Source organism: Dreissena polymorpha, chromosome 13 (genome assembly GCF_020536995.1).
Source record: "Dreissena polymorpha isolate Duluth1 chromosome 13, UMN_Dpol_1.0, whole genome shotgun sequence".
Taxonomy (NCBI): Eukaryota; Metazoa; Mollusca; class Bivalvia; order Myida; family Dreissenidae; genus Dreissena; species Dreissena polymorpha.
This window is the reverse complement of record NC_068367.1, coordinates 67324235-67338624: the sequence shown is the minus strand read 5'-3', so window position 1 is coordinate 67338624 and position 14390 is coordinate 67324235. Positions and strand designations below refer to the sequence as shown.

At 36.2% G+C, this 14390-nt stretch overlaps 1 protein-coding gene across 1 annotated transcript in view; it reads left to right on the top strand.

The window, feature by feature from the left end:
* LOC127855156 (partitioning defective 3 homolog) overlaps positions 1-14390 on the top strand; it is an 87031-nt gene that overhangs the window by 56249 nt on the left and 16392 nt on the right. The window contains 7 exon segments of the mRNA XM_052390561.1: positions 2382-2681; positions 3906-4376; positions 5310-5449; positions 5762-5895; positions 10113-10244; positions 12585-12818; positions 13816-13953. Coding sequence (XP_052246521.1) covers positions 2382-2681; positions 3906-4376; positions 5310-5449; positions 5762-5895; positions 10113-10244; positions 12585-12818; positions 13816-13953 — 1549 coding nt within the window.

Here is a 14390-nt window from a genome sequence, read left to right as displayed (position 1 = left end):
TTTTCTGGACTCACCCAGACCCCTAGCTACATTTTCAGGACCCAGCCAGGCCCCTAGCTACATTTTCTGGACCCAGCCAGGCCCCTAGCTAATTTTTCTGGACCCACCCAGTCCTCTAGCTACATTTTTTGGACCCAACCAGGCCCCTAGCTACATTTTCTGGACCCATCCAGACCCCTAGGTACATTTTATGGACCCACCCAGGCCCCTATTTTGCTATGACATGCAATGAACTCAGCTCAGTCATTATAATGTCATTTTGAAAGGTCTTTAAATAGGACGAATTCCAATAACTGTTTTATTTGTCCTCTTTGATGGTTAAAGTCACAACATATAAATATAAGTATAAGTAGTTAAACAGAAATTGGTGCCTAAACAACAAACCATTTTTAGACATAAGTACTAATGAGCTGCGCTGTATGTAAAGAGGGTTTAATGCATGTGCGTAAAGTGTTGTCCCAGATTAGCCTGTGCAGTCCACACAGGCTAATCATGTATTTTTCATTAAAAGAAAGACCCTTCTTGACGAATATCCAGTTTGGACTGCACAGGCTAATCTGGGACGACACTTTATGCACATGCATTAAACCCCTTTTTCACAGAGCGCGGCTCAAATGTATATAGACTAGACTAAGACTCAATTAATATCTCCTTACACATTAAATAGATGCAGGCCAATAATGTTTCTTATGTCATGAGCACTATTTTTATATGAAAAATGATGTCATTTGAGGTGTTTAATGTCAATTTAGACTCAACAAGTTTATAGACCCCTACCGGTGAAACCGGAGGGGACTTACTGTTTGGGCTCTGTGTGTCCGTCAGTATGTCATTAAGTCAGTCAGTCAGTCAGTCAGTCAGTCTGTCTGTCACGCTTTTCTGGATCCTGCAATGACTTAAAAAGTTTTTAATATTTTTTCATGAAACTTGAAACATGGATAGATGTCAATATGGAGATTATGCACATCATTTCATTTTGTTGCTACGTCAAATCTTCTGGTTGCTATGGCAACAACAACAAAAATCTGACAATGGTGGAGTTTCACGGGTAGGGGACCATATTGCTTGACAATAGTCTTGTTCTTATACTTAAGTCTAATGATTGGTTGGTGAATATGGGCCCAGGGACAAAAATTTTTGAGTGACGTTTTGACCAACAGTCTTCTTATAGACTTTGTATAAGAAAACCAAAATATTTCCAACAATTGAAAATACAAGTATTGTTCACACTTTATTTTATTTCGATATCTTTGTTCATCTTTCCAAGACAGAATAGTTTAACATAACAGTACAGAATATCATATGTAATGTGCTGATTTGTATAAAAAGAAAGATAACATGTAAACAACACCTTAAATATGAATTATGAAGTCATGATTTGCAATATCTTTCCCAATGATTTGATCAGGAATTTTAGGTACAATTCTTTTTAGAGAATAGTAAAAAGGAAACTTGTATTTTATCTTCACTTTATATTCTTTGTGTTAAATTCCAGTGAGTCTTACCATTCTTTAGTGAGCTTTCTTTTAAAACCTTACAAATTTTGCTGTTGTTGAACAGCTCTATTACAGCTAAACTAGTGTCAAAGTTAAACTAGTGTGTGTCTGTAGTTTTTTAATAAGTGGCTTTCTAACGATTGTATTCAGTTAAATATTTATGATTTAGAGTTATAACAGCATGCATAACTTGTTCTGTATTGCTTTGATTTCAATTACCTTTGTTTTTATCTTTTCTCCATCTGTGCATTCCAACGTTAATTCATTGCAAAATGCAATACTCTGTGTCATATGAGTATTTAATTTTTGATGAGTGTTCTTTAGTTGTTCTTCCATTGTTTGGTACATGTACATGTAACTCTCCGTTCAGCAGACACCCAATACTTCTAATGGAATTAGATGCAATTCTGGGGGTCTGGTGTTGTACATGGAGAGATGCTTGACAATGGCAGACTGACACAACAAGCACATTGTTCTGCCTTTGTCTTGTTTCATGGCATTAATGTCATTGCTTTTTGATGTTGTATTGATCTCTATCATTTGATGCCAGCTAGTGTTGTGGTTTACACAGTTAGTTAGGCCATGTTAAGTCTCTGTATTTATGATTATTTTGTTCTCGTTGTTTATTTATATTGGCAAATAAGAATTCTTAGTCTCTTTTTCTACTTAGTTTCTCTTTTTGTGTTCTTTCCTGGCACTTCTGTGTTTTGTCATCTTAACCATGTCATAATTAAGTTTTCAGCTTTTCACTAATTTGTTATAATTAGTAAGTTAATTTGCAGTGCATTTTATTTTTTAGTTTCCATTGTGTTAGTTAAATAGCTATGATTTTGTGTGATGTGTCTGTGTTGTGTGAAGTGTGCACGCCATTTCTGTTGCTTTCAGCATGACTCTAACACCAGTGACCTTGAACCCAACTCAAATGACCTTGAAAACATTCCACAAGGTCACCTTGACCTTCATGACACTGATGGAATTTTCCAGCCCCCTGACAAGGCTGGAGATGATGGCACGTTGGCGGTGATGAAAAACAAGGAGCTCATAGAGTTTAACATTGCCCTTAACGATACGGGGTCAGCAGGGTTAGGGGTCAGTGTAAAGGGCAAGACCCTTACGACAGAGGAAGGGACTCGTGACCTGGGGATTTTCGTAAAAGCTGTGATAAACGGTGGTGCTGCTTCGAAGGTACATCTCTACATGAGGGGTTGAATTTTTTATGTTTATTTAGTCCTTAACCCCCGTTCTCACAGAGCTGCGACTTTATGACGATCATTCTGATCAAGCCATGATATGAAAAAGTTTTGGATTTGGGGGGATCGAGGCCGAGTGTAGTCTAAATTGAGCAATTTGACAAATTATGGTCTTCATACTATGATGCCCCTATATATACACCGAATAGTGTTGGCCACGATCCGCTACGTTTGTTTTGTGCATGTTCAAAATAAGTGTGGCGAGAGCGTAGAGCTCTCCGATCATGAAGACTCTATGCGATCATACTGCGCTTATGAAGACTCCACTACGTTTCTCCTGCGATTTGTCACGATTGGCCATGTTTTTGGCCACGCTTTGATCGTAGTAGAAGGGGCGTCTATGTGTGAACGGGGGGATAGGAATTCAAAGTCAATTAGTATACACATATATATATAATAAATTAGTTTATCACTTATATTGCAAAGATTTTAGATTTTGGAAGAATCAAGCTTTATGTTAATTTAATGTTTATTTTCCTTTTGGTGAAGGTTTTAAGGACTAAGTTTGCATGTAAAAATCATCATCATGTAAGCTTTGAGGCCTTTGAATCAAAGTTAAACATGCTTTGTTGTAAAATGTTTTTGAAAATTTGAAAATGCCACCATAGAAGACATTATAACAAAGCAATGCTGACTTAGGTTTGTAACACACCATGTGCACTTGTTTACAAGCACGAGTTTCTGGTAAAAGGCCAACTTTGTGATGCAGTGCTGTGTGCAGAACATACAGAATTTCACCGATCATTTCACTCTGTCTGCCTTGTTTCATTTACCATAAAAAATTTGTCTGGTTTAGTTTAAACAATTGCCAAGAAGTTGGTGGCATGAACTAGCAAAAAATGTACATAGACATTTACATTTATCAACAGTTTTCATGGCTGTATACAGTACTACATGTATATCTGCAGGTAGTTTGGTGAATGTGAGTTAAAATTCCATGATTAATGATGTTTGCAACAAAAATAAGATACTTGCAAATATTTTGCTTTCTCATAACCTTTCTTTCCTTAGTGATTTTGTTAATTCTATGTTTAACATATTTCTTTAGATAATATTGATCTGTAGCCTATCATATATTCTTTATATTGATCTGTAGCCTATCATATATTCTTAATATTGATCTGTAGCCTATCATATATCCGCCAAATCTTATTTCTAGGATGGTCGTCTGCAAGTGAACGACCAGCTTCTTGAAGTGAACGAGGTCTCGCTGATCAAGCGTACAAACACCGGGGCCATGGACCTTCTACGTAACGCTATGCAAATAGAGGGGCCGGTTCCAGGCAGTATCAACATCAAGGTCGCTCGAAGAATAGGGGCACCATCTCCCTCACCTTTCACCTCACCAGGATTGGAGGAATCCAACTGGGGCGTGCCACCTGGGAAGGAGTTGAATAACAACGATTCATTCGACAATAATGATCATGTGACTAAGGATGGGCTGGGCACCCCTCCACGGACAGCCAATGGGGATGTGATGGGGAATTTTAAATCTCCTAATATGTTCTTGGACAGGATAATTGCGGGTAATGGGCTGAGGAACGAATCCTACACTCGGGCAACGCATGATAGCTATGTGGACTCACCCGGGCTGCCGGGTAGAAAGAACATCATTGACCTTACAAAACAGGTAGCATTTTTGGTGGGTTGTTGCAGTTTAGATAAACTGTTTGTTGGCATGTTGTTTCTTTGCAAGTTTGCATCACTAAAGTTTGATTAAGCCATGAGATGTTGTTTTTTGGATGTTTTGTTCAAATTATCAAAAGTCTCTGTTTTTACTGGCTACTAAACATGTTGGCTAGGCAATTTATCCTTTTTGGACAAATTAAAAAAAATTCATTTAACCTTACAGCACAATTCACAGATAAGCAAAATATATCAATGCCATGTTCTGAAGGCATGGCTTATCAGCATTATAAAACAGAAGATACTTTACATGCTGTGTACATGTGTGTGGTCTCCAATTGATTCTTTACCAAGAACCTGATCATTAAAATACTTTTAGACGATATCCCTCAGTCTGTTACAAGATCATGAAAAGGAATTGATGTAATTTATTAAAATCCTGCATAACGGGCAGTTATTTAACTCTACAGGAAAAAAAAATCTTAAAAATTCAGATGTTTGTAGATTGAGTGCAATGATTTAGTTTTACAGATTTGACAATCAAGAAGCTTATGGTAACTGTTACCCAAGATTACCCAGTATAAAAGTTATTTAAAAATAAAATGCAAATTATCACATTATGGTATATGCAGACTTCAATAATTTTAAAATGATATCCGTCCAAAATTGTATCAACTTTGATCTCAAACATAAAGTGTTGATATCAAACATATTTTTGTATGCTTAACTCTGCAAACATATTTATAACCTTGGTCGAAGAGCAGTAAATTCATTGTCCATATCTAGCCAGTGCCCATGATATGTCACAACTTGTATTGACAAGTGGAATATATTGCAACAATTGGACAAGTATGTATGTACCAGCACAAATTAACATTATCTGCCTATATTTTTATAACCCAATAATAAACATTGAATGAGAATTTTTTTTTTTCAGCGTCCCCGTCCTCACTCAACGCTGGGCATCGAGCACGGTTCCCCCAGTGAGAGTTCTGACGAGGAGAATAAGGAACCTGCCTGGATCAAGGGCCCGGACTGGAACCGGCATCCAAGCCAGGCTAGCGACGAGAGCGAGCTGTAGGTGGCAGAAATTGAGTGTCGAACCTGTATATCATGCTTTGTACAAAATATAGGAAAATGTTACTGAAATAAAAATTGATATTTCACTTTTTTCATACAACTTTGGTTCCAGAGTTCAAGCATTAATTTAAGTAGACAGTATGGCAGATTCACCATTGTAAAATGATGTTATTTTTATTGGCACCCTAAATATATATTCTCAATGAAGACTAATAAGGGGAGTTGCATCAGTTTTGTTTTTGTTTTGAGAACTGTAGTACAACATGTTGTCCTGCTCTTTGTTTGCAATGTATCATCCCTTATTTACAGGACCCCAGTGGGTGATGGATTTAGTCGAGACGGTTTCGGTCGACAGAGCATGTCTGAGAAACGAAAGGGTCATATGGATCCCCGAAGCAGTGAGATTTATCAGAAAGTTAGGGGCCTTAAAGAGCTAAATAAAGGTATTGGGACCAGGGCATGTAGATATTATACTGCTTCTGCTTATGAGACATAGAGTCATTCACGTTATTTTAGAGAGACATTTATGCTTTTGAGACTGTTCACGGGCAGGAAGTAAAATTTGAATGGTAGTTTGCCTTGATATGATAACTATTAATGTAGGGTATACTGAGCTATATACATGTATTAGTCATATTGGCAGAGGCAACATTATCATAGCCTTAGTTTGCACTTACCTAATGTTATAATTATCACAAATGCATTTGGATTTGTCATTCATTATATAAGCTTTATAATAATTATGTATGTTTGCATTCTGAGGCATTTCAAACTGGAGTAAGATATTTTGAGGAGAGCAATCTGACAGAATTAACTTATATTCCATGTGCCTATACCTTGAGCATTTGTTTTAAGGTGTGTTTTCTTAATATGAATAAGATTCTATCTCAATTCATTGGTGTCACATATAAAATATTGGGGGTTATTACTCATTATCCAATGGATTGAAGTTTAAAAATGTTTACAACAACAGCTCTGGGAAATGAGAAATCAGCTCATACATTATAAAAATAGCTTTTAGTCATAATTTAGATGGGTAACCTGAAAATTATCATCACAAGTATACAAGATTAACCCTTTCAGTGCTGGAACTGAATTTTGAAGGCCTTTGCAGACAGTTTGGATCCAGATGAGACGCCACAGAACGTGGCGTCTGATCAGGATCCAAACTGTTTGCCAATCTGATAGTATTCTTTGAAATTTTTTTTTGAAGAAAATGCTAATTTTAGAAATTCAGAAGACGAGATTTTAGCAGACAACAAATTTCCCAGCATGCAAAGGGTTAATGCTAATATATGAACTTGTGGTTGTATTGGAGTCATCTGAAGATTCAATCTGCATGAGCCTCCCTTTGGGAAAATTGGGATGCATGTTGGTAAAGTGTTATCCCAGATTAGCCTGTGCAGTTTGCCTAAAGTCGATTACTGCTAAGACTAGTTTTCCTTTAGACCAAACATTTAATATAATCCGAAAGTGTCGTCCCTGATGAGCCCAAGTGGACTGCACAGGCTAATCTGGGACGATTCTTCGCAAATGCATTAAGCCCAGTTTTCCCAGATGGGAGCTCACATCTATTCTGGGTCTCCACCGGTGTCCTACTGAGACCTGTAAACCATTGGTATTAATTCACATTTCAGGATCCATGCATCAAAGGGGGAAATCTTACGATGGTAGGAAGGATAACTTGGGGGTTGATTACATAGACTAATGCATAACCATGATATAATACTATTATATTCAGTGTGACTTACTTGAATCAGACACCAAACATGTTTTTGCTGAAAAGCAATTAATTCAGAGCTTATAAATAATACTGATTTTAATTGAAAAATTCTATTAAATTAATAAATATTGATTAGAATAAAGAATCATAAATATATCAACAGCTTTGCAAAGTCTTCATTAGTTACTGATAATCATTTCTTGATTACGTGTTTGTCCATTTCAACAACATTCTTATGGTGTACATTTCAAGTGTGTCACTCTGTAAAACTGACTGATATTTGTGTGTGTACCTTTTGCCATAGGTAGCTAGTCGGCCTTTAACTACCACCAATATTTATGCATTCAACAAGCGCAGAAATGGTCCTGCTGATACGATCCAAAATATTTCAACTGTTTATTGAACTTTTTTTCCGCATGAAATATGATGTTTATGGGCCGTGCTCTGTGAAAAAGGGGTTTAATGCATGTGCGTATAGCGTTGTTCCAGATAAGCCTGTGCAGTCTGCACAGGCTAATCAGGGACGACACTTTACGCTTGTATGATATTTTTCGTTTAAAGAAAGTCTCTTCTCAGCAAAAATCAAGTTTAAACAGAAAGTGTCATCCCTTATTAGCCTGTTTGGACTGCATAGGCTAATCTGCAACAACACTTTACGCACATGCATGAAACCCCCTTTTTACAAAGGGAGGCTCATATATACTTCATTATCACAACATAACTAATCAGGAATGAGATTCTATATACTCTACACAGCATGCTGGACAAGTTTGATAGCGAACTTTATTCAAATTCCAAAGCATAGTTCCAGTGCAGTTTTTAGGATTTAACCCATTAATGCCTAGCGTCTAGAAAAAAGGCCTTTGCAAACAGCGTAGACCCAGATGAGACGCTGCATGATGCGGTGTCTCATCAGGGTCTGTGCTGTTTGCTTAAAGGAATTTCTGTAAGAAATATTCTACATGAATTATACTTTATTACTTCCCTTTCCATTTCCAACTTCAGTGTCAGAATATATAAATAACAGAGAAACTATTTTAAGCATTTTTCTCGTTTTTTGTGTGTTTGATTCTTGGCTTTTGGTGCTAATTAAAACTTGTCTTTGGTGATAAATAAAACCTGCCACTGGCTACTTACATTTCAAATTTTATCTTTTACTTCTACTTAAAGTAATGTGCAATATTGTTTCACTAAATATGATAAAGTTATATAGGTAAATATTTCATAATTGTCAAGAGATATTCAAAAAATAATTTTATATTAATTGTATATATATGTACATATAAACAACTGTTTGGAGTTCTTATGCTCAAGGTATTAAACCAAGTTTGTCTATCTGAACAATAAAGAGTTGTTTAATGGCCATTCAACAATGATAAAAAATACCTTATTTTATGTCTATCATGATGTACTTTTTATGCAGATTTATAAAGAAATTTTACGATGATAGAATGTTGTACTTTGTCTTTTGTTCAGGTAGTATCACATGACATTAGTGCATTTCCAAATTATATGTATTCTTACCGCACTTTCAAACGGTTTAAACCCTTTTTTATTATCAACACATTCACGGAACTTAGGACAGAGCAGTTTGGTCAGGTTTTTTTGCTGTTTGCTGCTCATCAGTAGCCAACGGATGGACTTGAAACCAATAAACTTGAATCTTAAGTTAGAAAGGTCTTTAATTAAATGTAACTTTCTAATGGACTACAAATGCGTCAAAATACGTTTCTAACTGGTATTAAAGTTTAAACATCATAGCAACTCTATGATTAACCAACAGACTGCTCCAATGTTTGTAAAAAATCACCAACTGTTAACATGGTTTATAATGGCTGATTCTAAAAATAGAAAAAGCAGCCAAAATGTGCTATAATTGTCAATTTTTGTTATCATCTTTCTCTAGATGAGATTGCGTATACATGCGTACGGATGCCTTTAGTTCACCGCTCTCACACTTTCAACATTGAAGGTGCAGTAAGCAACAGAATGGATGTCAATGTGTCCATTTTAGTTCGGCTGACAAATTTTTTTGTAATGTTTCAGTTTCTGAATGGTTGTTGTGATTTTTTTTAATGAAAATGCAGTTATTGACTGTTTAACCATGGATGGTCTATTCCATAGAATTGTTTTGCATAATGAGCATTAGAATTAGTTTGCTTTGCATGTTAAGTTTGATGATTACCCAAAGAGCGCGTAGTTAATGAGAACATAGCTGAAGGATTTATTGGCAAATAAGAAATTGTTATAAAAAACACATTCAGAATTAAAGAAAATATCAGATTTCCTAGTCAACGTTACCACTGAGATTGCAAAATAAAACACAATCGTTTTGAGAACAAGACAGCTACATGTAGCATGGCTGCATGGTCAATGACAATTTAACCATTGATAAAAACATAAGAAACAACAGTCTTGCAGGTTGACTACTAGTGGCACACCAAATATCATCTGACACATAAGGTGCCTGGGTTACCATGGTGACAATCACAGTGATGTCACACATGTGTGGTCCACTATGAGATCACCAGATAAAAAGTTACTAGTTCCCCCTCGAGTAGACAGAATTGAAGGGACCTTTCTCATAGCAACCAGAAAACTGCTAGAATCTCTTAATAAGCGTCTGGCTATTCAGTTTACCTAATTTAATAGATATGAGCCTTGCTGTGGTAAAAAGGGGCTTAATGCATGTGCGTAAAGTGTGGTCCCAGATTAGCCCAGGCTAATGAAGTATCTTCTTAGCAAACTCAAGTTTATGTGGAATGTGTTGTCCCTGATTAGCTTGTGCAGACTCCATCAGCAAATCTGGGACGACACTTTACAACGCCCATGCATTAAGCCCCATTTTCCCAGAGCGAGCCTCATTTATTTCATACCATGGCATTCTTTCATTCATAAACTCTAGCTATGCCTTCATTCCTATACTTCTGTATATAGGCATTCAGCAGTCGATACAGAAATCTGGCAGCTATCGACGTCTCGTGCGCGCAGAATCTGCGGAGTCTCTTCTTAGCCGTTCCAACAGCAATATCAATAGCTCGAGAACTCTCGTGCATGAAAAATACCGCTGTATGTTGAACAACATTGGCAAGCGTAATTCAGTAGTGGCTTGAGTGGTAGTGCTGTGTTCGTTCTTGTTTTAATTTTGTAGACACTGCTAAATAATTTTAAGGGGATGGAATTTTGCTGCATAATTCATTGTTCGTTTGCTGACACCATTACAAATTTCCGCACACAGGTGTCGATAACTTTTTGAATTTGGTATTATATTTCACAATCACTGTTGTTTGAAACTACTATCACAAGGTAACCCTCTGTTTTCCACCGGTATATTTTCCATTTAAAAACAAGTTACAATGAATTCCTCTTGTAAACTGTTATCATGTCATTAACATGCATTTGAGTTATTTTAAATCATGAAGTAGCAATGAAAAAAACAACACTTTATAAATGCTTTCTTTGGTGGAAGAAGACACACAGGTTGAAGATTCTAGCATACCATGAATGTAAGAGACTAGATTGCTTATAGTATTTCAAACTGGCCTACACCTCTGAATACAACTTGGTATTTCAGCCGCTGAGCCGTCTTATTTAGTGATTTGTGTTTTGTACTTGGGTATTTTAAATTATAAAAAAAAATCTACCATATGCACAGCTGATAAATAAATCAATATTACCCATGCCATATGAAAATGGGTATTACTTCATATGCTGATGTCCTAGCTCTAGGGCCAACTGCCTGAATGTGTGAGGAAATGACCCTGGCTGCTATAAAGTCACTCAAGGTTTTGTGCCCTCATTAGTGGGCATTATGATCTTTCATCAGAGAAATCGGATGCAGCTAAACTGTTCTGATAGGTCCCATTTTGGCATGATGTTTGCTTTTATGGTGATTGCATTGACTTCTTTGCGATCACTTTTGGCATATGAGCTGTGTCATGCAAAAAAGGACCTTATGCCATGTGAAGCCAGACTAGCCTGCGCATTCAAGCAGTCTGGTTAGGAGCTACCTAGTCCGCTATTAAGTCACACAAGGTTTCAAGGTCTCATGAGCAAACAGGATATGGCCGCATATGTCACAAGACCCATTTCCATTTAGAGGCAAAAATCCCTCCCAGCCACCAGGTGACACTGGTGTGATCCAAACACCCGGACTGAAATACTTAAACTGACATGTATTTATTTGAATTAAAGTAAACATCCACAATGATAACATTGAATGTGTTCATAATAAGTGTAGCGGTATGTATACAGACAGCAGCTGTAAGTTTGAACACTGTCAGTTATCTTGTATGAATTAAAATATCATTGCCACATAACCTCACTCATAAAAAAACAGTATAATAATGTGGTGAAGCCATAGATTTCATTTGTCATAATAAACAGTATGAATGCAAATTGTTCCTAAACGTGTACCATATTCAACCAAGATATTTAAAAAATTACAGATGATATAGCAATACTAAGAAACTATAGGCATATCAATTTCTTAAGATAAATTTAATTTTATTTTTAATATTAGATTTTACCTTACAGGGATTTTCAAGTTCATGTCCATATTGTTCAAAATATTACTAGCAAATTGCATGCAGTTGTAAAGTGCTATGTATGAGCAGGTAGTAGAAACATATTGCAAGCATGAATAGTGTATGTTGTCATTGGGAAATACATGCGGATTTCTTATTGAAAGCAGCTTTCAGATTTTCTGGTTTGAAATTTTAGAGAGTATGAGGGAAACCAGCCTTAATGCGTGTGTCATAATTGACATCCCTGATTAGCCTGTGCAGTCTGCAACATTAAGGCTTATCTGAGGGACAACACTTTCTTCTTTTAGAGATTTTTTTTTAAAGGAAGTCTTTTCTATAAGAAAATCCAGCCTAGGTGGAAGGTAGACTGTAAAGCCTTATCAAGGACAAAACTTTCCCCTTTTTTGGTTTAAAGGAAGTCTCTTATAGACGAAAATTTAATATGGGTGAACAAATGTTGTTTATAGAACATCAGCTGTAGCCACATTTACTTTATATTTCTCAGACATTTGTTTGTCAAGTTAATGCAATTTCAGAATGTGTAGAGAAATCCATGCATGTTTTTCCCAGAAACTAACCCTTGTTTGCTGTGGCCTTATGCATCTAACAAAATGTGGACAATGGGTGTTAGATAGGGTGTTACTGGGTATTGTGTTAGATAGAAATCTAGTATTCCACTTTTCAGGGTACCAATAAAAGTAGATATATTAATTTAATGAACATTGTAAACAGTTTAAAAATATATTATTCTTATTTACTTTTGACTCCAAATATGTTCAAGTAACTTTTTATGATAAAACTTCCCAACTTGTTATCTCAACAATGGCTAATTACTGCCTAATACATATAATATATCCAGTACAAATTATCCTTAAATTTCCAGCAAACATTCGAGGACCTAAGCCTCCAACAAATCTAAAGCGATTCAGTTCACTGGAAAACCTCTCCACAATGACTCCGGATCAAGACCAGAGTACGAGCCTAAGTTACGATGATGATGAAGACGAGGGGGTGAGTCCGGCACCAAGGATGGCGCGGCGGCGCGGCGGCAACGAAAGTTTCAGAGCTGCAGTTGACCGCTCCTATGACCCGGTTCCACGGCTGGATATGGACACATGTAAGTATGGATGTGTGGGTGGTGAAAGGTTGAGGGCTTGGATGGATGTGTGTGGTGGGTGTGTGGGTGGTGTGTAGGGGTCCGTTTATCATTCAGGCTTGGTTTTTACACTTTGAAGGGGATCAATGAATAAAAGAGTATTAAATGTCTGCAATTAATTATTTCTTAAATAAGTTGGATCGGTACGTTATAGAATGATGAGCTTTGGCTAATACCCTGGATCAAATGGTTTCGTATGGTAAAGGATAATACTGCATGCATAAAAAATAGTTTGGAAAGTTTCTAAAGAATATGTAAGATACTTTGTATAAAAATATTCAGCTTGTATTTAGTTAAAGAAGCAAAAATAACGTTAAAATCATAAAATAATATGGTAACAACTGTAAACATATGATTTGATTTGATTTTAGAATGACCATGTTCTCAGTAAATGTTTTATATTTGATTGTAATTTTTTCATTATCATTTATAATTCCCTTTGTTTTTGTCCACACAATTTCAGATTTCAGATGTGTGTTACTTTTGTGTAGTCATTGTGTAGCAATACATGTTTGCTTTAGCTTAAAAATATTTAATCAGATTATAAACTGTATACTTGATGTCATTGACAGGCAAAAACTGCTCATTGGCCTCAAAATCTAATTCAGCCAGATCTCCAATACAGTGAATAGTTTTTGCCCATATAATTTTTTTTTTAATCAGTTGCTATCCATGTGAAGTTGATCTTTGTTGTTACATGTACTTAGGCCTGTGAACTGCTTTCAGTGTTTGCTTTTATGAAAAAAAATATTGGAAAAATCATCTTGATAAGAATGTACATGTCGGACAGATGTAAGAAAATGACACCATAGCAATTCTTAGACATGACCAATAAGTGAATAACACATTTTGCAATTCTTAAACGAAACAAATTACAAAAAAAACAAAGTATTAGACTAAACGTAGAATTTTATTAAAGTATTCCTAATCATTAATCTTCCTATATCTCCTCCCTCAGCGGGTGATCTAGTTGCCAGGGATACCCCAGGGTTACAGCGCAGTCGCTCGGGTAATATCGCATGTTCCGTCTCGTCAGTACATCATGTACCGTCTGATATTTGCAAGTCGCTTGACTATATATTCCATCTCACTGAAGGTACTATTAGTTTCTCTGTTCAGTTCTCTCTAGTCTTGATTGCCATGCAGTGTTAAGGCCATTATGTTAACACATGTTCATTTTGATTTGCAAAAATTAGAACGAGCCTACTATGTGTATATCTGATAGAAAAATTGATAAACAGATAAACTGAGCCGTTCTCTTGGAAATACAGGCTCAATGCAAGTGTGCAGTCCTCACAGGTTAATCTGGGATGACACTTTGTGCATTAACTGGTTTTTTGCTTAGAAGAGTTATTTTAAATGAAAAATTCCTTAAAGCTGAAAGTGTTCTCCCTGATTATCATGTGCAGTCTGCATAGGCTAATCTGGCAAGATCTCTTACACATTTCACGCCTTTATCTCAGAGCATGTTCCAAATGGCTCATTTGCTATCCTCTATCTGATAAAACTTGTTCTGTTATATTGAAGACAGTG